At 31.9% G+C, this 27744-nt stretch overlaps 1 protein-coding gene across 2 annotated transcripts in view; it reads right to left on the bottom strand.

The window, feature by feature from the left end:
* Positions 1–7279: 7279 nt before the first annotated feature.
* The window catches only part of LOC134725261 (uncharacterized), a 69016-nt gene continuing 48551 nt past the window's right edge, over positions 7280–27744 (bottom strand). For both annotated transcript variants that reach the window (XM_063588934.1, XM_063588935.1), the window contains exons 11-19: positions 26934–27011; positions 26155–26215; positions 24483–24573; positions 19753–19898; positions 18405–18626; positions 17278–17356; positions 16404–16564; positions 9029–9163; positions 7280–7508 (exon numbers count right to left, since the gene is read on the bottom strand). In XM_063588934.1, coding sequence (XP_063445004.1) covers positions 7338–7508; positions 9029–9163; positions 16404–16564; positions 17278–17356; positions 18405–18626; positions 19753–19898; positions 24483–24573; positions 26155–26215; positions 26934–27011 — 1144 coding nt within the window. In that variant the 3' untranslated portion in view covers positions 7280–7337. The remainder of the gene's footprint in view (positions 7509–9028; positions 9164–16403; positions 16565–17277; positions 17357–18404; positions 18627–19752; positions 19899–24482; positions 24574–26154; positions 26216–26933; positions 27012–27744) is intronic.

Below are 27744 nucleotides of genomic sequence, written 5' to 3' on the forward strand. Positions count from 1 at the left end.
ATGCATTTGTGGAAATGACGAATACCAATTCCGTCGAATAACTCGATAGGCTTATCATAAAGTGATTTTGAATTTAGGAGAATCCTACCAAATTCCAGTTTGTGTGTGCATGTGTGTGTGTTTGTGGTGTACGTGTGTGAAATTTATCTTCTATGATATTTTTAAGTTGTTTTGTTATATAATGTTAAACTATTTTGGTAGTTTGGTTATTATTTTTAGTGAAGAACTTTGCCATAAGTTGGCCTTTGTTTGCTATTGAAAGTCACTAGTTGGTGAAAGTCGGATGTTTATCTATATTTGTATTTTGCTTTTCTCAATTGCTTGTTAGCGTTGAAAGTCTAACCGTTGACAAAACAATATATATATTCCTATAAATCAAATGGTCCATATCATCAATGAACTTAATCGATGAAAGTCAGTTACTCAATAGTTTTTTTAAAAACATATTACTATAAAAAGGCTTAACACAATCATTCTATTTCAAAATAATGTAGCAATTTTCCTTTTATTAATAAAAGTGGTCGTATTTACTAAACTAATAAGAATAAGCTATCAGACATGGTCTCGTAGGATAATATCGAAAACAGAATATTTGATAATATTTCTAATGTTAAAAGAATCTAAAACCAGTCATACTCAGGTCTATAATAGTTTGAAGAAAATTTTTGAATAATATATAAATACATTTTTTAATTCAATCTTTGACAATTGTTAAATGTGTATATTTTTCATCCCTCTCTACATTAAAATATATTACGTTTTTCAACCCATACCATCTATCTTTAGATACAATAACAAGTAAGCACGGAAGTTATCAGACATGTAGTAGATTATTTAGAATAAGATATATGCGTGGTAGTGATGGTAATGTGAAGGACAAGCAAATACAGAAAGGAATGGCCATCACGTAAATATATGAAAACAACACAACCAAAGGAGTTTGGTAAACACAAATTTACTTAGATTAAAAGCTTCGAACATTTGTCATTTTGGGGCTTTTCATAGCTTTGTATGCGGTATATGAGGTTTGTTCACTGTTGTAATTTATAGCTATAGGGTGACATATAGTTGTTCATGTCTATGTCATTTTGTCTCTATTTGAGAGTTATTCCATTGGCGATCATACCACATCTTCTCAATTACATATATACAATACAATTTGGTTAGGATCTTAAGTACTGTAAACTTTAATATTTTGGTAGTAAACATATCAATAATGGTTAATATGTATAATTGTGATACTTATGATTTCATAACTACATTATATCATTAAAAATATTGAAGTTGAATATTAAACATGAAAACGAAGGGGTATGACTTCCAATGGGACACATCTTTACAGGAGACCAAAGACACAGCAATCAACAGCTATAAGTCACCATGCTTCCTTCAACAAGTACATTTTTTAAGCATTCACCACTATGTATTTGCATTAACCTTCAAATGAAGAACATGTTTGAAAAAAATAAAACAACAGATACTTATATTCAAAATCGGACATTGAAGACAAGAGGTTTTTTTACATGTCGAACATCGTTCTTTTATTGCTAGACGAAATAATGTTGATTGACATTTATTTGTTTGCTTTATTTTGATGCTTTATTCTTTTTATTATACGGAAGTATGTATGAGTTTAGACTTGTATTGTTTTAAGAAATATAAGCCTAAAACATAAGATAAAAAGATTTCAGTTGTTGTTATTCCTTTAATAAGTGTTCTGTTTTATTTATATTTTTTATTAAAATTATGAACCAAATGTTGTCTTGTATATTATGCAAATACAAGGCATAACGATTCTAAAGGTGAAATTGTTATCATATAAAAGGCGACAGTAGAATACCGGTGTTCGAAAGACATAAATCGATTGAAACCGATTGAAACACGTCACCTTTTTGAACAACAGGAAACAAACGCCAACATACATATACTAGAACAATATGATAACCACTGCAATATTCCTCATTATAGATGCAGGACATTTTAAGACAAAATGTGAGTTGAACCTGGTTTTATGGATAATGTAGTGATCTATTCTCATATAGTTCTTATTGCAAATACGGGCTATTACCATTATATGTGTTTGATGAAGAAACAACGAAGGAATCAAAATATTTTGTTTTTTAACATGGATGTACCTTGGGATTATTAAGTCTCACAAACAAAAGTTTGGAGACTTATTGTATTTGCTCAGTTATTTTTTTTTTATTCTTCTTCTTCTTCTTTTTCTTTTTCTTCTTCCGCCACTTTTAAAATGAATTTGTATGCAGCGTTTCTCCAAAACCACATGTCAGAATTACTTAGGGTTTCATAAAAGGTTAGAACAATATGTCTAGGTGAGCTATCAATCGTTCGTTTGTGCATTGGGGTCTATTAAGGGATATTTTGGGGTGCCGAAAGAAGATAGGGGTTTACTATAGAACCCTATGAGATTTTATTTTCGAAAATTTTCAAATGAATATTACTTGAAAACTTTAAGTGATTAAAACACACAGTCTTCAAAAATGATCATAGGACAACAAAACAAATCACATGAAATAAAGGGGGAATCCCTAGAGGGTCATCCCCACCCCCTTAAATTTGAGAATATGCTATTATCTTGTAAACGGTCCAAATCCCCACCCCTAAACCATATATATTCTTGAATGGGACGATAAAAAAAATTCAATGATACAAAATAGTCCCTGGGGGTCACCCCACCCAATTCAATTTGAGAATGTGCTATTATCTTGTAAACGGTCCAGATCCCCACCCTTGGACGATATATATTCTTGTAGGGGTCAATAAAACAAATAAAATGAAATTTAAGGGAAGTCCCTGGGGGTCATCACCCCCTTCTCATTTGAAAACTTGTAAACGGTAAAGATCCCCACCTCTATCAAACCATATATTCTTGTATGGGACAACTAAACAAATCAAATGAACATGGGATCATGGAATGTGAGTTATGGGAGCTTTGTTTGGGAGACTCCGTAACAGCATCCTGTTACACTAACTTCTTGTTCAAGTAAATTTTGTATTAAACTGAAAAAAAATTACACGGGTATGTTTAAAGAAATTTCTTAAATCTAAATAAATGAGAATTTTAAACTAATCACCAATTCATATCATACATAGTAAGTATTTAGCAAATTATAATATATGTGTAACCATTTGAGGTTCAGAATTTGAGGTTAAATTCTGATTGGAATCCATTCAGAAAGTTATTTTCGTTATCTGCCTTCTATTGCAAACCTACGTACGTATGCTTAATAAACTGTTATCACATAAATATGTGTCGCTTTTTTTATAATTTCGATAATGCAAATGTTGAAAAAAAACAAAAAACCACTTTAACATGTAAGTGTGACTGTAGGTACATGGCTAAACAATCTCCATGGAAATGAGATGTGTCAATGCTAATACAAATGCATACCAAATACCATTGACTTATCATAAGGAGTTCTCTTTAAACAAATCTAAACAAAAACTTATGCATGCAAACTAAGCAAAATTTCAAATTCAACAAACCATAACTGAGGGGGAGGGTAGAAAAAATTCCATGGTAATGAGATGTGTCAATTTTGATACAACTGCATACCAAGTATCATTGACTTACCACTACTGGTTCCGCATAAACTGACCTAACCACAAACTAATACATGAAAACTAAGCAAAAGGTTCAAAGTCAATAGACCATGACTAAGGGGGCAGAGCCAAATAATCTTCATTGAAATGAGGTTTGCCAATGCTTATACAACTGCATACCAATTATCATTAACCTACGACTAGTGGTCCCCCATAAACTGACCTAATCACAAACTAATACATTAAAACTAAGCAAAAATTTCAAAGTCAAAAGACCATAAATGAGGGGGAGGGGCCTAATAATCTCCATGGTAATGAGATGTGTTGATGCTTATACAACTGCATACCAATTATCATTACTTTACCACTAGTGTTTCCCCATTAACTGACCTAATTACAAACTTATAAATGAAAACTAAGCAAAAGTTTCAAAGTCAATAGACCTTAACTGAGGAGGCGGGGTCAAATAATCTCCATGGTAATGAGTTGTGCGCATGTCTATACAACTGCATACCAAATATCTTTGACTTACCACTAGTAGTTTACCATAAACAAGACCTAATCACAAACTAATACATTGTTGACGCCGCCGTCGCCAACGCCGGAAACATCATACCTATGTCTCGCTTTTTGACTCCGTCAAGCGAGAAAACGAACCCAAAAGAAGTAGCCTAAACTTGTTTCTGTGGACAAATTAGAAATTAAGGAGATAGACAGAAAGTGTTTCTTTGTGTATCTGTTTCAAATTTCATCAAAGTAAAACACATATTAATAAACCTGCCTACCAACAGATTATCACACTTTAGCAAAATAATTAAAGAGGGCACCCAATTTAGGATGCAGATCAGAAATGTGCTTGCTACATCAGGAAGTTCCCATTTTATTCTTTTTTCGAAAATTCAAGCCTTACCCATTAGTTGTATAAATTATGCGTCTCGTATGCAGTGGCAGTGCAACGAGTTATCTTATAAAAAAAGTAATTCACAATAATACCGAAATCGAAGGAAGATTCAAATTCAACGTCATCTCAAACACATCTATTGAATGGAAAACATCTGTCATATTCCTGACTTGGTACAGGCATTACAAATTTTGCGCAAGTAGAAAATGATGGATAAATCCTGGGTTTGTAGCTAGATCAAACTCTCACTTGTTAGACAGTCGAGTAAACTTTCATTCTATAGACAACAATTAATATCGCCAATAACATTTACCTCCCCTTTCGCTTATCCTATCGTATCTTATTCTATTGGTAACAACTAAGTTGTCTTGCGAGGCAATCAAGTGTACTAAAACAGTAACAGATTAATAAATGTTCTTGGAAAGATATAATTACTCCTATCTTACCAGAGAACTTTACAACTTGCTAAGGATGTAAACAATGTTGTTAACATCTTAGAAAACATGTTATTTTCTTCTCAGATATTGCCATCTAAAGGCAATTAATATATACACGGGTAATTAAATATATTTTATGGGCAATTATTTTTGCAAATATTGAGCGAGAGACGAAAGAGAAACTAATGTCCTGTGTGAATTTTATTAGGAGCTCAGGTTAATAAAATATCATACGATCGAATAAGTATTACAAAGAAAGTAGAATCACAAATAGAAAAGACGTGTTAGAAAAACATAAAATTTAGCGATAGTCTTTTAAGAATATCACATTAACAATGATAAAGTATTCTGTCCGTATACTGTCCCGTTTCTGTTAGATATGTTTCCTTGTAATATTATTAAGATTTAGAACATACTCACACCATCTCGTCCAATGAAAAGTAATTTTTTCCCCTCTAATTTTCATAGTACATGGCTTTCCATGCACTATGAAATACTATACATGAATGACTTTTTATTGTAGATTAATTATGAAAGTAAACTCTTAATAACTGCACGAAAAAAGTGTAGAATACCCTGAGGTATTTTCTTTAGAAAAATAGCCTACTGATTAAAGATGAAAGAGAAAAGAATAAAAACCAAAAAACGCAAATTTTATTCATTTTGTAATACATGTATAGAATAAACACAAAATGAAATGGGGGAAGGGGGCACGGGCTGTAAATATGTAGGTAAAATATTTATTTAATGTATATACATCACATTTAGGTAAAATAATATTTATTTAATGTATATACCTCACATTTGAGAACATTAATATTTTTTCTTTCAAGAAAACAATGCCAGACATAAAGCAAATGATTTTTTTTTCGAAACAGACAATAAATTTACATTTATAAAAAAAAATGAAAGCATCTAATGTTGGATGGTTTGAATTAAAATACTTATACGGTGAGTTTTATAATTATATTTAAAAAATTAAAAAAAAAATTCAAATTTCAAAAAATGGTTAGCGTGCTCGCCTCGAGTGCGGTAGGTCGTGGGTTCGACCCTCGGCCGGGTCACACCAAAGACTTGAAAATTGGTATTTGCTGCTTCTCCGCCAAGCACGTGGCATTAAGGAGTTAGAGCAAAGACTGGTCGGCCCGGAGTCAGAATAATGTGTCCGGGTAAGGTGACATGTCTTCCTGCGAACTGTTACCTTGTGAGCTAGCACGTTAAAAATCCGGCTTAGCGTGTCGGTCTGGTACAAAGCGGGGTTAATATTCATTTATCATTATCATGTTCTCGTCCTGAATATGCATCTGACTTGCCACTGGACGTTAAACAACCATCCATCCATCCATCCATCAAATTTCAAAAAGCGGAATTATATTACATTGTGTGCTTTTTAAAATAAAAAAATAAGATATATAAGTATTAAATATTACCTGAAGCAGAAGAAAAACAATCTATTTTGTCCTCACAAACTATGTCAGTGCTATTTAATTCCATCCATTGAAATGATGTTTTACATTCACTGCATTAAAAAGTGAACTCTTACTTAGGTTTGAATATTACTATGGGAAAGGATACTTTTGTAAGGTCACTCGAAAGTTTGAATATGTTCTAAATTGGTCAGACAATACTTGGTCATGTTTTATGAAGATTTGAGCCATCGGCTTCTCTTTGGGCTTCAATCTTCATAAAACATGACCAAGTATTGTCTAACCTATAAAAAGAACTCTGATTTCGTTATACTTTATATATGAAATTAGGTCTATACTTTAATTACATTGGTTTCCTTCCGACCTGTGATCTTGTGAACTAGCTCATTATAAATCAGACTCAGTTTGTCGGTTCAGTAAAGAGCAGGGTTCACATTCAAATTACAGTGATTTTTCTCGCCTTGAATATTCTTGTGACTTAAATTACATTGGTTTCCTTCCGACCTGTGATCATGTGAACTAGCTCATTATAAATCATGCTCAGTTTGTCGGTTTAGTATAGAGCAGGGTTCACATTCAAATTACAGTGATTTTTCTCGCCTTGAAGATTCTTGTGACTTAAATTACATTGGTTTCCTTCCGACCTGTGATCATTTGAACTAGCTCATTATAAATGATGCTCAGTTTGTCGGCGTAGTATAGAGCAGGGTTCACATTCAAATTACAATGACTTTTTCTCGTCTTGAATATTCTTGTGACTATTGACAATAAACTCAACGACAAATAAACAACAATGATTGTAAATGAGGTTGTTGCTGAAATGGAGAACAACATTGAGTATCAGCCTTAAGTGAACAATCAATAATAACAGTCATTACTTTTTTTACCGGAACCTAGTAATTTGTACAGTTTGCTATCACAGATGAATAAAATCTTGTCGAAACTAACGATTTCTACTTAAACATTTTTATTGCTATATAACAATTATGGTAAGAAATAACAACCTTTTTAAACAGGCCTAAATGACAATAATTGCCCACTTAGTCGCTGCATGCGTTTCGCCTTTTGAAAATGAATGTCTTTAACTAAAGAGTTATAAATCTGTTTCCGGTGCGACGTCCAGTTGACATATTCTTGTAAACGTTTCTGAAGATCTTCGTCGTTTGGGAAAGGTGATTCCTAAAATATATTAATGTTGTTACTGCTTCCATTTAAACTTCATATATCTTCTTCAGAATAAATATACCATCAAGAAAACTGAATTACATTTAAATCTTATTATATGCAAATTAATAAACGTAGAGATATGCTATGAATATTAATCAAATAATTGAATTTCTAACATCCTTCTAAGACCTTGAAATTGACGAAATCGGAAATTTATTGCACGCATATAATTCCCAATAGCTTTGATAAACATATGTTTTTTCAAAAGCTATATGTTCATAATTTGATAGAGACCTGACAAAACGTCTCATTAACAGAACATATAATACGTTTGTGTCATGAATTCTAAATTTTGATAACAAGGAAAACTACAATCAAAATTCAAATGATTTGTTATTTCTAGCTCGTTCATAAAGTTAACTGAGCGAAAATATGACAAGGAACCAATATAAAACATCGAGTTGTTGTATGATTTTCAAAAAGACAACTATAAGGCCGTACGGTAATCTATAAATGTTAATTTGTGTGTCATTCGGGTCTATTTTGGAGAGTTGTCTCATTGGCAATCATACCAAGTACCGATCTGAGAGTACTCGCAGTTACTGACAGCAAGTTCAAAGCCACTTACAACTAATAAAAAGAAATAATGCATCTAAGACTAAAATACCAATCAGTACACATCCAACAGGCAATGGATTCAGTGTGAAGATGTAATAATCACTATAAATAATTTATCAGTAATACATAGATTACGTTTGTTAAAATCAAAAACGTCACAACAGACACGGGCATAGCGAACTGGTTGTGAAATATAAACACCGTAAGATGGTTCAATGTAAAACGATATACCTTTAACATTGTTGTTTTTATTATATTAATTTCAACAAGAAGCTGTCACAACGACAGCAAACCGAATTTATTAACATTTATTTGTGTCCTGGCAATATCACAAGAACCATTGATACCTGATGAACTATGAAAGTGAAAATCGTCATTATCAAATTTGACCTCCATTTTGTCATCAGTATCAACATATTAAAATTTAAAAAGCTTAGGTTGAATGGTTCATGAGTAAATGCAACAATATGAATGGAAACGAAATTTTTTATGATCTTTCAAGAACCATAACTTCTGACCGGTAAAAGAAAAAATCGTCATTATTGCACTTGACCTCCATTTTGTCATCAGTAACAACATATTACAATTTGGGAAGCTTTGGTTGAACAGTTCATGCGTAAATGCACGGACACGACTGGAAAGACCTTTTTTCAATCTTTCAAGAACCATAACTACTGAAGGGTAAAAGTCAAAATCGTCATTATTAAACTTGACCTTCATTTTGTTGTAAGTTATAACATATTAAAATTCTTAAAGCTTTGGTTGAACGGTTCATTAGTTATTGCAAGGACAACATTTGGTTGCCGCCTGCCCGACCGCCCGGCCGCCCGCCGTACATACCCAAATCAATAACCGATATTTTTGTCACCAAAATCCGGTTAAAATTTCAATTTAAATCAAGATAGTTCACTTACTATTTTATTGATATTGCGTAAGGCTTCTTCACTACATTTTTCTAAGAAAAATTTCTTTGATATCATAATGCATTCTGCCCCGTTGCTGGCAAGGATTAGGCTAGGTTGATCTGGATATAGAGCTGCTGTCAGACCCTGAAAAACACATTTCGATCAGTTAATGTGTAACAATATCTATTTGGCGTGATGTCGTAGAGGAATTGGAATAAAGATTGTATGATATTGGCGCAGAATCATTTAACCATTAGCCCTTCCACTCTTGTTCATCATTTATCTCAGTAAAAAGTTACAAGGAAATAACATATTCTTCTTACCATTGAAAAGTTAGCTTCTTATACAAGGTACTCTGAGAACGCCATTTGCTGATTTATGATTACCAATTGTAATAAAATATTGAAATTTGATGAGTAATAATTGAATCAGAACAGACATTAATGAGACATTTTTATCATAAAATACAAAATTGCTTTTGTCCTTTCTTCATTTACTCATTTGTTTGTTAGCTAATGAAAACCGTTCATTAATTATTCATGTAACCTTTATAAATATTAACTTATAAAAAGTTAGGACATAGAATTTTTATCGTTGCTGAAAATATCAAATTTCTTTTCATCGAAGCATAAAGACAATATGTCAATAAAACATAATATCGAAATGTAATTGGAATAGAAAATGTCACAAACAAACATTCACCAAAAGAAGTAAAACAAAGTATAATTATAACTTTTGTTTCTTTTCATAAGTAAAAATGTCGATTAACGATGTCAACAAAGCAGAAGATTCATGAAAAATTTAAAATATTGCTGTTTTAAAGAGTTAAAAGCCTTTCAACAAAACCTTGTTGTAAAGAACATGACAGAAACAAATATCTAAAGTTTGGAGCCAAAAAATGTAAAATATAAAATTTATAAAAAAAAGTTTTAAAATGTGGTAAACGCAGATCAAGGGACATAACCCTACAGACATCACTTGTATTTTTGTTTCAACCATTTTTACAGATAAACCATTAGCTTCTAATCAACACAAACTAATTAAATAGACTCCAATGTAAAAATTATATTTTATATTTTATTCTTCATACCGTATGTAATACCAGTAGCAATTACTTTCTCGCACTGCTTTTATGAGCTTTCAGGGAAAACTCCAGTATTCATATTTCACCCCGTCACATTTTTTTTGAACCCGTCTCATTTTGTTGAATCCGTCTCATTTAAAGAAACGTTTAAGTATTTTAAAATGGTTTCTGTTACATCTTTTTTTTATTTTGAAGTTGTTGACTTATCTTCTCTTCTGTGTCACAACAGAAATTATTCAATACACTTAGTTTAATTTCGTAGCTTGCATTTAAAAGTATGTCAACCTTGGGATTCTCCTCTATTGATTGGGTATGTTTAGGATGATATCTCGATTTTTAATATAAATCTGCCTTTTCTCACCCTACATAAAATACATATCACATATTTTAGAAATCAAACACTTAAAATCGTAGGTGGTTCTGAAGTTTGGCATTACAACGGCGCTAGAATTACTGATTCATGTATTTGTTTCCGTGAGCAGTGCATTTATTTCCAACTCCAATACCTACATGAATAAATGGAAAAAGCTGATCAAGCAGTTAAAAAAGAAGCATTCAATAAACAAGATGAAGATTTATAAAACCATTTCTAAAAACCAGAGTTTTCTGTTCTGTATGCTAATCATGTATCGTTAGTGGGTGGCTTTAAAGAAACACAATTAAAACGAATTTCTCAAATCCTGTACTTTTGAAAAGAATTAATAATTCTGATGAATAAAATGATGGCATAATTGAATACAACATTAAGGAAGTGAAATGTGACTTTTAGAATACAAAAGACAGATTTTCAATATTGTAATGCCGCCTGGTATGCTTATACAACAAGAATTATTAACAAAGGTCCTTAGGGATTATGATCAGAATTGGTTAATGCAAGTATTTTCTTCTTCCAAAAGTAAATTAAGATGGACAAAATTGTAAAGTATTTACAGTTTCAAGAACATCATTAAATACATGTAGGATAGTTCGTGAATCCTTTGTAAAATTCATTGAATTATAATTTAACATTATAACTTTGAAATTGATATAACATTGTCATATTTCTGTTTATTTATACTACTAAAAAATTGAATATCATAGATTTTGATAACTATTCAGTTTGTATTTTTATAAATACCAAAGTAGATTTTTTTCAATCAAATAAAGTTCTATGAAAGTGTTACTTTGCATTGCCTTTCAGAAACATCAAATTGTGTGTAAATTCTAGATATCCTACAAACTAACATGACAAATCGAAAAACGCAAAAAAGACAAACATTTAACAAAAACTACATAAAAACTAAAAGTTATGCAACAAAAACACTACCGAAAACCTAGCGGGATCGCATGTGCTCAGGATTTATTAGCAGATTATGCTCAAATGTAATGTTTATGGTAGTAAGTTTGGTGAAAGCTTTTCTCAATCGAGTTAACAGAAAAGGATTATGGTAACAACACTTGGGTTATATTTGTGGTCATCTGTGACATTGAGATTTGATAACTGTCAACCAACTCGTGATAGAGATCGAAATCTTGCAATGATTTGAATCAGTTTAACACATATGTTATATTCATGCGCAACAACTTCATCATTCTTTACTCTATCATGCTATCATTGAAAGTAATTTATTGTCAGGTTTTCGATAACTATATTCTTCTAATGTGCACGACGGCTTCCAAACAAGAACTGCATACCTTTTTCTCGCATCAATATAGATATCAATATTTAAATAACATTTTTGGATTGGTTTTCCATTGACTTATTTAAAAATAATACATAGGAAGTTGTCCGCTTTAAAGTGTAAGTTTTAAGAATATACAGCAATACTAACTCAGACAATGAAATACATAAATGTAATATATTTGTTTTATTTAGTTGAAGTTAAGCAAGTTGGAGTTGTGTGTGCGAAGTTGCGTAACACAATTACTATTATTGGACATTTCTTAGAAACTCAGTGTTATGTATATCACATTTACATTACATGTCCGAATCGTCCGTACGATAATTTTTAAAAGAAAACAAATTTGTGACCCAATAGCCAGGCGTAGCTCCGAACCCGATGACTTCAAAAATTTAATACTACGACAACTTCGGAAGGAATTTCATACAGAGCTTCATACGTTCCAAATCTGTCACCTAAATAGTAAATAGTTATCTTACAGATTTTCCGATTCAAAAGTTTTAATCCTATGACAGATTGTTTCCGGATGTTTTGACTGTTGCATTGATATGTATGTTAATATACCAAGGTAAGATTAAGTTGTGGTTATGGTGTGAAAATGCATAGATTGTGCATGATGATCAACACTTTTGAAGCTAAAGAACGTATGCACATACGTTTGTCAGATTATTCGTATGTCTCTAATTCTTACACGATGTATCCCTTTTCTGAGATAATGATTATTTTTATTTAATCAACATGTTGTTTGTTTGATCTCAGTTCTTCATTGGTTAGAATTCGATTATGACGTCAAATTTTTATGCTTTCCTCTGAAATTCCTATTGTTACATCACAAAAGAGAAGACCAAGCCTAATGATGTGACGTAGAAAGAACACATATGTTGTGCATGTCGTTAGGAAAGGCGGCTTAAGATTGCTAGATACCGTCGAAAAACCATTAGAGAAGCAGATGCCACCACCAAATATGGTGCAAAACAATATTTATCCATTCTCGATAGTTACATTTTAAATTACTAAAACTTTCGGATTTAGATTTGAAAAAAAACTGTCTCGAGTGGATAAATATCGTATCACACTCGATGCCGTTGTCGAAATATAAATCATTAATATCAGTGTATTTATTTAAGTATATCTTATATCCATTATGTATGGTTATCGATCCCCGTTTCAAGGTCGGTTTTGCAGACTATATAGACTATATAACTGTTTAAGTTCATGTATAAAATGTGAAAACTGTGTTTATGGAAAAACTGCAAGTCATGTTTCGAAATCATATTTGTTTACAAGTTAAACGTTAATTTGAACCACAATTTAACTTGATACTTTGAATGTAATAAAATATGAAAATCTAGACATTTATAAAATGATCAGGAATCATAAATGAATGTGTTTAATACTCTATTGTCAATGAAGGATCTTGACCTCAAGACAGTTTTGTTTCAACGTAACACCTTTTATGGTCCAATTTGAAGGTGTTACCCCCTAAATCGAAGACTGGAATCATTTAATACTAAAACAGCATCCGTAGGAATTTCGTAGAGGGCTGCATAATGTCTAAACTTTATAACTATTTACTTCTTACAGGATGTAAAATTAGTCTTATAACTTTTTCATTTTAAGGTAGCACAATACAAAGATTTTTTCACTTCCAATCAGACAACTTTAAACTGATATAATTGATTTCATCCTTCTTTGAATTTTATAAATAAGGTACCAAAAGAAAGAGGAAAGATTAATCTTTCAAATTGTTACGTAATCAGTTGATATACTGTGATGTCCACACTTGAATGAATTTAGCATCTTTGTTATTCAAAGCATCCCAAAATATCTTATAGATTCTTGTACAACACAGCTTGACCTCAAAAACTGTGTCTCAGATTTCCAAAAAATCAATAGAACAAATGTTATACCCACATAAATTTAGTGATGTCTTGTGAATTGATATTGCAAACTTTATTTGAGGTTTATGAGAGAATGAAATACAATAGGAAAAATCTGAGAAAATTTGAAAGAGCTTATAAATAAACTCATCATAGATACCAGGATTGAAATTTTATATTGACGCAACGTTTAAATACAATTGCCCTACTATTATTGTTTAACATGGGCACAAGTATTAGTATGTCTTATAGTATGTTTTATATCTTGTATCAGGTATCTTGTTTTAACATACGTTTTTGCAGACCATATAACATTATAATAGTTTAAGTTCAAATAACTAGTATACACGATTATCTGGTATCTACCAGCACAACGTTTATTGACACACTACCTCATTTAAACTGTTTATGGTTGAGGTTTTAGTTATACGGCTATCTGGTACATATTAAAACATTGATTTTTGCAGGCCATTAAAGTTCAGATATAAAGTTTGCAAGCTGTAAAAAAACTCGTCCATATATATATATATATATATATATACAACTCGTCTAAACATCAACCCAACAATGTTAGATCTGTAAATTTGCTTTCGCAAATTTTTGGTTCTTCCCTCGCCGGGATTCGAACCCATGCTACTGTGATATCGTGACACCAAATCGCCTGCACTGTAGCCGTCCCGCTAGACCACACGACCACCTGGGCTTGACAAAAGTAAAGCTTTCGCTGGCCATGTGTTACCTTTCCACGTCAGTTTTAATCTAGCGGCGTACTACAGTACATGATATATAAGGCATGAAGATGTTATTGTTACAGATCAGCTAAATTATCTATAGTAAAGGATCATACAATTTAATGGAAGATACAGTCACAGAAAATAATTATATTCATAAGTACGTCTGAGTCAGTGACAACTCTACAACAGATGTATCCATCGGATCGCCATCAATGATGGTGATACATGGCTGTGTACATAATGTATATACAACTCGTCTAAACATATATATATATATAAGTTAAACGTTAAAACGAACCGACCTTCAAGTTGATGACACTCTTGATAGTAATAAAATATGATAATCCATTCATTGTTAAAAGAGCAATCAATATAGACGGATTACAAAGATTTTTACATGCTAATACGAACTAAGGATGTCGACATAAAGACAGCTTTGTATCAACATAACACCTTTAATTGTCCAATTTCAAAGGCATTGCTTCATAAACCGATGACATGACCATTTAATACTAACAAAACATCCGTATTTATAAGGAGTTTCATACAGTTTTCTTCTTATAGGCAGTCTTACGGCTTTTCTATTCTAATGATTTTTTAGTCCTTAAACAGATTGTTTGATTCTGGATTCTGTTTTGACTGTTGCATTGCTAAATGTATAAGTATATCAATTTAATGTTTCGTTGTTATTTCGATGTGAAAATCAAAGATTGTGCGTGAAGAGCTCGTATAAAAATACATTTGTTGAATTATAAATGTATACCATAAATAATAAAGTAACCGTGAAGTCGTGAACTATGCAATATTTAATATTGTTTAAAAGGGCATTTTGAAATGCTTACTAGATGAGGTGCAGGTATACAATATTTATGGTGTTGCTTTTTGTATCAATAGTTCTTATATAGAGAACTGCTGCTTACAAAAAAGTTCAGTGGCCAGGACTATTTAAATTGCAGTGTGTATTTTTTTCTGACATGGTATGGTCTATCCTTTATCTTAAATAAATTTTCGTAATTTCATTTAAAATTTTATGATTTATCTATTTTTTTTCGCAAGTGGCGCGTAGAGTGTTCTAGTTGCACTGGACCTGCAAACTCTAGCAGAATACTTGACAGGTTTCACCACGGTGTTTTACAGGAGTTATATTACTCACATAATTTTTCTCTTCTCTGTTATAAATCATTTTTGTTTTCTGGGTATTTTTCTGTCTTTCTAAAACATGATTTATGATTTCTTTTTTTTCTTAATAAAATTGAGAATGAAAATGGGGAATGTATCAAAGAGACAACAACCCGACCATAGAAAAAACAACAGCGGAAGGTCACCAACAGGTCGTCAATGTAACGAGAAATTCCCGCACCTAGAGGTGTCCTTCAGCCTGCCCCTAAACAAATATATACTAGATCAGTGATAATGAACGCCATACTAATTTCCAAATTGTACACAAGAAACTAAAATTAAAATAATACAAGACTAACAAAGACCAGAGGCTCCTGACTTGGGACAGGCGCAAAAATGCGGCGGGGTTAAACATATTTTATGAGATCTCAACCCTCCCCCTATACCTCTAGCCAATGTAGAAAAGTAAACGCATAACAATACGTACATTTAAAATTCAATTCAAGAGAAGTCCGAGTCTGATGTAAGAAGATGTAACCAAAGAAAATAAACAAAATGACAATTATACATAAATAACAACAAACTTCTAGTAGTTAACTGAAATGCCAGCTCCAGACTTCAATTAAACTGATCATCATATGAATATCAGGCACAATCCTCTTTATCCCCACCTCAAATGTTACCAATATCACGTAAATTCTAAATATGAAATTCATCGCACCACTTTATACAACGACTGATCGGCATATCTAACCTGACCTAAATGAATGCTCTGTGATATTTGAATAGGCAAGTAAAATGTACTCGCAACATAACGTTATTTCCTAAACTCATTGTTGAATCATTCAATAAGAAAATTGTTAGATATAAACTCTTACGAAATATTATTGTTTTGTTACCACTTACAAAGTATTGTCCTCTTTCTAAAACACATAGTTCTATGAACTCCGAATGATCTTGCTCTTCGTCTGATTCTTCGTCATCATCGTCTTTCTTTTTGTTATCTTCGAACTCATCAGCAATGGTCTTTCGTCCTTGGCCCATAGTTGTCTCAGCCTGGCGTATTTCTATAAAATTAAAGTGTCTAAACAGTAACAAATCTCTTTTAATGTCACATAATTATGGCCTTTACTTTTTTTTATCTGACAATAAATGTTCGATATAAAATGAGTTGTGTGTCTTGTCAGGAAAATAAAACATGCATGACTCGTAAAACAAATATCATAGACGGGTACGGAATAATATATATATATATGTAACTCGTCAACCCAACAATGTTAGATCTGTAAATTTCGCAAATTTTTGGTTCTTCCCTCGCCGGGATTCGAACCCATGCTACTGTGATATCGTGACACCAAATCGCCTGCACTGCAGTCGTCCCGCTAGACCACACGACAACCTGGGCTCTACAATAATAGAGCTTTCGCTGGCCGTGTGTTACCTTTCCTCGTCAGTTTTAATCTAGCGGCGTACTACAGTACATGATATATAAGGCACGAAGATGTTATATAGGTTATCTAGGCAGTGCTTATGAGCAACATGAGTTATAATATTATCAATGTATTCAGAAGATGCATATCAAGGTGAAAACAATAAGTGATGGAATTGTATGAACTAAAAAAAAAATAGGCGAGACAAGATAAACATGTCATGCAGATTTTACTCTGATCTGTTTCTGTATGTGATTTATTTTTAATAGTTGAAGGAGGATACATTTATCAAAATGAAGGATGTCTTTGTCAAAACTACATTTAGAAATTAAATCTTCCATGTTCTTTACCTTGCTCTCCTCCGTCTAAATGGTCTGACATCGTACTGATACTGCTACGTCGTCTGGATGGTGTGGCAAGATAGGCTCCCTATTATGAAACGAAATAATGAAAATATCACTTAGAAGCAAATCATTCTGCATTGACGACTTTTATTTGAAAAATATATCTGAAGATTATTTTTTTTTTCATTTGAGCAATTCTGGTGAAAAGTAATAAAAATAACTTGATAAAGTAATATCCAGAATTAAATGAAACAGTGTTATATTATATTACAATTTTTCTTTTTGTAATATAATAATGTGATTATAGTAATTTCTAGATTTAAGAAGAGTGAGCGGAACTGAAGAAGATCATTTGAAAAACAAGACACATGTACACTGTAATTAGTTTAAAACCTCTTTATTATTATCACATGTTAACAACTACTGCTAGTATGCTATCAGTCCTTCAGGAAATAGCTCTCCGTCATATATCCAGGGATATATTACAAAAATTGGATCGATGTTTTCTTAATTGCAAAGTTGTAGCTGATAATTAATGTAATTGCAATAAAACTAAAGCTGCTTCCTCCTGAAAAGTTATCCCTAGACAATTTTGTCTGATCTGTTTAGAGCGTTTTATATTTGAAAATGTGATTCAACTTTGGTGTCAAGTGAACATGATGAAGGTCATTCAGTATAAAATATGATGGGGCCTACTGAAACCATATCAATTGTCTTTATTAATTCGACTGTCTTGCAGCTTGTACTGGGCTGTTAGTAGAATATGATTTATTCAGACAAGGAAAAAGTAACCAGGTATTTGCCTGATTTAAAAGTATTATAAAAGAACAAAAATACAGAACTCCATGGAGAATTTAAACCGAAATTACATAAACAAAATGCAAAATCAGAAACGCAAACACATCAAACTAATCGAAAACAATTGTAATTTTTCTGAACTAGAACAGGCATTTTTTTTTTTAAAAACTGGTCTATAGAAACTGGTTTTATAGCTGGCTCAAAGAAGGGGGACGAAAGATACCAGAGGAAGAGTCAACCTCTCACTTGTACATGTATGTCAGTCACGTCTAATCTGAATAAAAAAAAACAAAAAAAAACGAGTTTTGTATTATCTATTGATGATGTATACTCACTTTAGACGTTCTTCTTATCTTATTTGATTCAGGTGTTTGGTTGACTTCGTCGGGTTGTTCGTTTTGTTTTGTTACTAAATGAGTATTTTCATTTAGTGGTGGTAGTGAAAATACTTGTGACTTCCTACGCACGATCCTAGTTTTATATTTCTTTATGACATCATTATAGTCTATAATACCAAGTCTCTCCAAAGGATTATACAGTCCAGGCAACGTTTTATCCTAGAATATAATCAACTTTCTCAGTGATGTTTAAATTAAAAGTAAAAGTTCGAAAAATTAATGCAAGAAATGATATTTCATGGTTCGTGTTATTCAGACATTAGTTATTTTTGCGTAGTGTTTCATCGAATGTTGTTTGGTATTACAGTCTATTGCATATTCGGAGTTGACGTGGGTCTTCATACAAGCTTGATGAGTAGAGCCCATTCAACACAATGTGTATAGGTTGTTATTATACCACAGTATAAGGTCTGGGGAAATGATTGAGAACTTACAAACATATTAATATGAATAGTTATCAAAGGTACCAGGATTACAATTTAGTACGCCAGACGTGCTTTTCGTCTACATAAGACTCATCAGTGACGCTCATTGAGGATCCAAAATTCCAAAACATTGTGCCAAATACGCTAAGGTTATATATGCCTGGGATAAGAAAATCCTTAGTTTTTAGAAATATTCAAAGTTTTGTAAACAGGAAAATGATAAAAATGACCACATTATTGATATTCATGTCAACACAGAAGTGTTGACTACTGGGCTGGTAATACCCTCGTGGACGATAGTTAATCAAAGGTACCAGGATTATAATTAAGTACGCTAGACGCGCGTTTCGTCTACAAAAGACTCATCAGTGACTAATCTTTATGTGCATTTGTTAAACAAAAAACTAGTAGTTCAATGGATTTTGTTTGTTATCGTCTATGACGGACAACTATCACTCGTTTTGTCCAAATTGATTGACTGAAATCAAAACTTAGTTTTTTTCTGTTTCACATTTTTATTTTGTATTGCGTTTTACATTTCTATGTTGTAATGGTTTACATTTTTTGTTGTAATTTTCTTCATTTTGTTATCAGGTGCCTGCCATAGCGTATTATACGGTATAAATTTTCCTCGTTGTTCAGTATCTTATTATAAGACCATAAATGTGTAGTTGTTAGAATCTTTGTCCTTTATTCTTTTGGTTGATAGATGTCTCATTTGAATTCATTAATTAATTTGAAATAGAAGATATAAAATAATATTTCTAAAACAAGATTATGGAAGACTTTTTTGTAGTGTGAATATATATATTTTAGTGGTGATATGTTTTGTGTTTGCCAAGAAGTTCAATATAACTCACCAAAAAATGTTCCATTTCGAACTGGTTTTTGAAGTAACGTTTCTCCTTTTTTCGCTTATCATATTTTGAATGACTTTTTAAATTTGACCGATACTGCCATGTTTCAAAGTTTTCTCTCTTCTTTCGAACTAGTTGTTCTTTTTCACCTGAAAACATAAAATGTTTTTTGTACATGTGATGTCTAATAACAAATTTTTTTTTCGGATAGATATTTTTACACGACCGTATTCGTGGTATTTGTATATTTAAAAAAAATATTCTTATAAATTGATATATTTATATATAAACCAAACCTGTTCATGCCAATTTTATTATCTTAAGGTCAGTTAAGAAACGATTAAATTACATGTCTTCATTTCACCACGCCAACATTTCAAATGTTTGATTTAAAGAAATCATTAACACAATAAAAAGGCGTGAACATCATGCAGTTTGTTTTTGTAATTCAGTCTAATATAATGCATATTTTTTTTAACCTACTAGGTGTAGTCATTAATTAATGATAAATTAAAAAAAATGACTTTGACTGTGCGCAACATATAAAAACGTCTACTAGAGCTTAGTCTTGATCTAAACATGTCATAAAATGTTAATATCATTCAAATAGTGAAAAGAGCAAAGCAATTTGAAGTTTAAGCTTCCTACGTTATAAGACATTTTCTACATTCATACTCATTAGACAGACTATAGAGGGTAGTTGCTTTCCTTAGAAATCGGTTTAAATATCTCCAGTCAGGAAATGGAAGGAAGAAACCTACGATTTGACATTTCAATATATAATGTATAAAACGAATTTAGTTCACGTAGCTTGTCATTTCTTTAACATAATTGGTATACGCCCATCTCCAGATATCTAGTATTTCCATAATACGAAAACAACTATAAACCTAATTGAGTGAGTGTATATTTTAAAGTTTGAATGACGTTTGTGGATCGTCTATGTTTGACTTAAGACATCACATAAGAAAATCGAGATCTAAATCATATGTCTAAATTGTTTAGGTTTTATCTTAAAAAAATTACTGATGCCTGCATTATCAACTGTGTCTGATGTGCAGGTGCAATCTATAATAGTAATTTGACTTTGATTAAGGCAAATATGACCCATAAGTGATTTATCTCTTATTAGTATTACATTTACTTAAAAAAGGCAAAAACGCAAACAAATGACAAAAATGGTCATCTAAGGGTTAAAGCTCCTGAAAAGAGTCGACCAACGATTTCAGCAATATAGGCCTACTAGTATTTGTTTGGTAGATCGAGTGTAGTATTATAGTTTCTCTCTATCTATTGTAATTTAAAACAATAAAAACATTCCTTTTACGGCCGTAACTCCTTTTAGAGGTCCACTGACGTTTTCGGCAAATGAAATAAATGCCTTATTTGTATAACTGTCTTGCTAATCAATGTTCCGATTCAAAGAGTCTATTGATCTATTTACTTTTAAAGACAATGGGCAAACAAGTAAAAAATGGTTAACTTATACTTGTCAATTTATGGCAATAACTCCAGGAAAGAGTCGAAAAACGATTTTAGCAATGTCGACTAATTTATGGATTCGGTCAATTGGTTCATTTTTGGTATTTAAAGTTTCTCTCTATCTATTTTATTCTCTTAGAAATTGTCAAAATCAATATCAAGGGCAATTATTCTTATAACAGATCATCTGACGGTTTTGAAAATTAAACTTAGAAAAAAATAAGGGTGATAACTCGTATAAAGAGTTGTTCAAAGATTTAGATAAGATCGACTTATTTGTAGATTCTGTATTGGGAAACAGTTGCCCTATTATAGTCAAAATCAATATTAGGGGCAATCACTCCTTTTACAGATCATCATACGGTTTTGACGGAGTTGTTTAAAGATTAAAGCAAGATCGACTAATTTGTAGATTCTGTATTAGGGAACAATTGTCCTTTTATAAGTTTTCAATCTAACTAACTATCATTTTCAAGGTTATACGCAAATAACGCAATTCATTCATAAAATCGTCATGGAAGGGCTATTACGCCTGTAAGTCGTGAAACAGTTTTGACGTAAATGTATGCAGTAAATATGTATGTCACCATTATCAACATATTGATCTTTAAAATTATCTGTACCTTTAGACTATAGACAAAACTTGACTTTAGTGATATGTTTTTGTTTGCTATGTCGGCCTTGATGGCGGAGTCCAGTATTTTCAAACGAGAATAGTTTTACATTTAAACGGACAATGACGGATACAAAGAAATAAGACATTTCATAATAAATGCACAAACTAAAACTGAGGAAAATACATCAAATTTAAGAGAAAAAGACGAAACAACTGAATACTGAAGTGCAACAAAAAACAAACGACAATGCAACATACATAAAAACGAACTATAAAATAAAAACTGCCACATTCCTGATTTCAATCAAATTATAATGGTGCCTGTACTACTTGTAGATATTGATTCAACAGTATCATTTGAAACCATTATAATACCAATAGTTTACATGGAAGCGTTTTTCAAAGACAGTCAAAATAAAAGAAAAAGGTATTTTAGGGCTGAGCAGCTGTTAAAGGATAATTATATTTTTTTATTAAACCATTTAAGGTCTCGCTGTGGATATGATTACAAACAACAGTACATCAACAGTACGTGCAAATTATAATGTAGAGAGAGAAAAATTAATTTTATATTTTTTTTACGAAAATGTTGTGTATAAAAAAATATGTATTTATGAAATAAGTACCTAACTATTTTTTTAATGCTAAATCGTAATACTAACACTGAGTCGAATTTAACTTAAATTCTGCTTATTAAACTTTTGAACGAAGAAAATATACTTTTGCTGGAAATAAAAAAGAAAATAATTTGACAATCATAAGCCCACATGAAACGTGTCAGTAAGAGTGAACATCAATTATCAAACAGGGAGTTTTATAATATCCACTAAGTAGACTCACGAACAATTTCACTTTATACTCCAGACACAAGGTATTCTACTATTGTAACGGCACATGAAGTGTAAGTGGTGGTCAAACGACGAACTAATATCATGCAGATCAGGGTAAATGGTTGAATGCCAAAACCGAGGGGTCGTTCTCTCACGAATGTAAAATTGCTTTTGAGAAGAAGACAAACTGTAACATGCATACGACATTGGTGATAAAGGTATACATAATTCTCAATTAAAACTAATTTCCCGTGAAAAGGTTTTGCTTAAAAAAAATTGGTACTTTATTTGCGTCCGGAGAGCTGTTCTATATTGACAGACATGAACATAAAAAAAAGTTAGAATGTGAACATAATTAAAGTGGCATATGACAAAAAGACACAGACCGAAAAGCAAAAATCGTCTCTGTCAATATTTTTTCGGGGGTTGGAACCTTTATTTCTTAATAATTTCTAAATGAATCAACGAAAAAGATCAATATGTTTTCCTTGTTGTTCATTTTTTTTTATTCTACTTTTTATAAAATCATGTCTATGGCTATTTTCTGATTTCAGAGCTGAAGATATTTTTGGGGACTTATAGTTCACCATGTGCTCAGAAATGAAAATAACACTTTATAGATTATCAGAAAATGAAATCGAATGGTTTCCAGTTCTTTTTTTTTATTTTTTTTTTTTGTAATAACTGTCTTTTTCGTGTGAGCAAAGGCTTTAATCGTACGCAGTGTTGCATAAACTAGTTACGTGTCATCGACATTTCTATCATATGTTGATCGACTCTGATACCATATCTTCTTTATTCTTTGTATGTTCATTCTAGTCACTTTTAATTCAGTTACATTTTAAATAATAAAACGATTATTTTGAATATGTATTCTAATTATAGTCCACTAAATTTTAAAAGTTAATAAATTGAATCAGCTGATTATTTTCTTGGATAATCAGTTGAATTGAGTGTAACAGGGTAATTCAAGAGAAACTTGGACTCTTAGATTTGTGGCAAGCAAGATTTGATGAATATCATATATTGTTTTAATAAAATTAGATTAAACATATTATCCGTAGTAGTTAAATAATATATCAACTAAACAACCGTACTAAGAACAACAAAAAAGTATCATAGATGAAATAAGAGAATGGTTTATCTAGTAGATTATTTATTCAAATATTATTTTTTTTCAAATTATTTCGGTTTCCGATTTAATGTCAGTAAACGTACTAGTAATACACTGATACCGTAATTAAACTTAAAGCTGGTGAAGCAATATCTTCTCTTTACCATAATATCATTATAACTCTAGGATAACAATATGTTTCAATCTCACTTTAATTCAAGATGATTGACCACTTATGTGTTATTACTTCAATAGCATTTCCCGCCGAAGTAAGACAATTATAAATATGACCATTTCCTGATTATTTTAAAATTCATCCTGTACAAAGAGGCTGTTGATACGTGACAACACCAGACACGCGTGCCGTGTTGGCTTTGTGGTATTTCAATCTTATTTTACCGATCCACTTTGTCAATTTGTTGACAAGAAGCAGAACAATGAAATGATAATTACATCAACGTCTAGGTCTGTTATAAGACAGATTCTTCGCGATGCAGACAGTCAGGAAAGTTTTCAGTCAGATCTCTTCAAAGCAATATCTGTTATCAAGGCTAAAGTATTTAATCATTCGATATATCTGATAGCCGTGAGAAACGTCATCTGCATTATACAATTTCAACTGAAAACGGACCGACCTTTGGCACTTTTATGTATTCAAAGCTGAAGAAAAATAATTACTCTCTGATATTACCTTCGGGAGTACGAACGCGATCATTCCACTGTTTGTTTCCGGCTTTTTGTGCTTCTACTGTCTTCAGCTTTTTGAAAACAGATAAACTTCCCTGAAATAATTTTCAAATCGTAAGACACTTGCTGTTTTATAAAACATGTTAATGCATATATATTTAATTTGCCATCTAGTAATAAGAAGGAATTAGAACGCAGAGCTGTTAAACAACATCCATTCAATGTACACTTTTCATTATTACAAATCAAATGCCACTGCATTATAGCAGTTATTTTTTATAATAAGGAACTCCTCAGAGCTTATAATGTTAGCAACGCATGCATTAGAAAATTAAAACATGAGAACGTAAATTAAAGAAAAAGTTAAATAGTATATGGCGTTGAGTGTAAATTTAAAAAATAATTCATTCGTGTCATGCTCTATGCTCATTTTAACATGGGTAGGCATTATATTTGTCGATATTTTACACTGAGCGTAAAATGGTTGGAAGGAAAAACATATAAATACCAATGAAGATTGGAATGTTTAAGAAAAAAGGGTATAAATAACACATCCTTCTAAAGAAATGTTTGATGTAGCGTTTATAAAGAAATCATGTATGGCTTTATTTTACCATTAAATTATTGCTTTCAAAAATCGTATCGGATTTTAATTAATCATCATTTCTAAAAGATAAGATATAAAAAAGAAGATGTGGTATGATTGCCAATGAGACAACTATCCTCAAAAGACAAAAATGACACAAACATTAACAATTATAGGTCACCGTACGGCCTTCAACAATGAGCAAAGCCCATACCGCATATAGTCAGCTATAAAAGGCCCCGATTAAAACAATTCAAGCGAGAAAATTAACGGCCTTATTTATGCAAAAAAATTAACGAAAAACAAATATGTAACACAACAAACGACAACCACTGAATTACAGGCTCCTGACTTGGGACAGGCACGTACATAAATAATGTGGCGGGGTTAAATATGTTAGCGGGATCCCAACCCTCCCCCTAACCTGGGACAGTGGTATAACAATACAACATAAAAACGAACTATAAAAATCAGTTGAAAAAGGCTTAACTCATCAGATAGAGAGAAATCACACCCTTCATTAAAGAATAATTTTGAGTACGGGGTCTACTCATATGAGTCTATCCTTTCAAACATAGTGGGATCAGTTCGTCAATGATCTTGAAATAAATATATTGCATATTGTATATGTATTTATCATAAAGTTATTGCGAGAGCTTTTAACATACAGAGAGTGTGACACTCTCTATGTATAGGCATCGGATTAAACGTACACATTCTAACTGGACGTGGTTACAAATTTATAAATCCTGGTAAGCACACACGATAACTTCATTTTGACAAGATGCTACTGTCGGTCAGAGGAAGACAAAGTGATTGCTACCTTAATTTTTTTTGGAATCCCATCGGAACACACTTTCGGATGGGGTACATACTGGTATAAAAGCATTCTAATGTTGTTATGACTTTTACCAATTGATGTTTAAAACGAAATAACTGTTATTTGTATTTCCATTTTAATGGCAAATGATTTAAACTCAATATGACCCGATTTGCCCTTTAATTTGGGATCAGGGGAGCTGTACTCATCTTTAGTGAAATTAGCTACCTAAAGTTACCACTTTTTTCTAACTTCAATCAAAAGACTTACCGATTTCACAATATATATCCAATCAGAACGGTTACTGTCTCTAACCAAAACTTGACCGCGGCTATAAATCAAAAATTACAAAAGAAATTTAATTTTTAAACAAAAGAAAACGAAGTTTGTGAAGTAAAATATATACGTAGACTTGACTTCTGAATGTACAGTCTAACGTGGCTTAGCCGCACTGTGCTTAGCCGCTTAATAATCTTTATAGACCAAATTATTCATGCTACCATTTTTGATTATCAAGTTATCATAATATTTGTGGTCTACTTAGATCTACTTAGTGGCTAGGCTAGCTATTCATTCAGGAGTCAAAATCTAGATAGCCTTATAATAGACACTATGATATTGAACACAGTCCAGGGTTACGTTCAATATCGTAGGGGCATAGTACTGCTACGTTGATTTTGATAATTGAACGTGTAGCTATATACCAGTTGTTACATATATATTGAAAGCAGCTACGTAGCTGCTACGATATTGAACAACTCAACCCAGGTATATTCAATATAATCACTGCAACGAAGGGCCACGTAGGTTTCGATAACCGAACGTATAGCTAGCCTAGCCACTTAATAGATTCAAAGAACATAAACACTCATGCTATCTAGAGAATCCAAAATGGCGACGGATAGATTCTTACTCGTGACGTCATTTAGATTAGCTATATAAATTAAAATAGATATATGTCCAAGACATTTCGGCTACAATAGCTGCTACGATATTGAACGCGACCCATATAATATATTGGTATTCTACACAATTAATGAAATACTCACTTGAAGAAGTGAAACATACATGCTTTTGGATTGGTAGGCAACAATTCTATCGGCCATTCTTTCAGGAAAGGAATATTTCTGTAATAAAAACGAACATACTTCAAAGAATCAAACTAGTTAAAGAAATTACCCAGTAGTTACAACTGCATACAACTAGTATGATATCAGTATATCAATGAAGGTTATTTTTTAATAGGCTTTTTTTTGTTACGCATCGAGTACTGTTGATATAATGTTTACTTTGGATTTTAGTCCAAGCGGTTGGCATTTTTTGTTTTTTTCAGGAACCAACAATGCACTGTGACAGAAACAGTAATTTTAATATCAACGTTTCCCCAACAATGAAGTTAGATACCAGAGGAGTTTATCTTTAATATACAAGTAAATCATTTTCAGAAAGACTGTTGTGTAGACAAAACGTAGGTATGACGAACCAAATTGAGAGCCTTGTACCCCTAATGAGTTTTGTGCTATAGAGGCAACAGTACTATACCGCTGTTCGAAATTCATAAATCGATAGAGAAAAAACAAATCCGGGTTACAAACTGAAACTGAGGGAAACGCATCAAATATAAGAGAACTAAGACTAAACAGAAACACAACAATAAAATGTAACACACAGAAACGAACTATAATATAACAAAAGCCATTTCCCTGGCTTGTTACAGGGCATTCTAAAATAAAAATGGTGGGCTGAACCTGGTTCTGTGGCATGCCAAACCTCCCGCTTTAATGACAATGTTAATGATAACATTTAAATGACAACATTACATAACAGGACTACAATACAAATAAATAACAGAAATTTAGG

Source organism: Mytilus trossulus, chromosome 7 (assembly GCF_036588685.1).
Source record: "Mytilus trossulus isolate FHL-02 chromosome 7, PNRI_Mtr1.1.1.hap1, whole genome shotgun sequence".
In the NCBI taxonomy this organism is placed as follows: Eukaryota; Metazoa; Mollusca; class Bivalvia; order Mytilida; family Mytilidae; genus Mytilus; species Mytilus trossulus.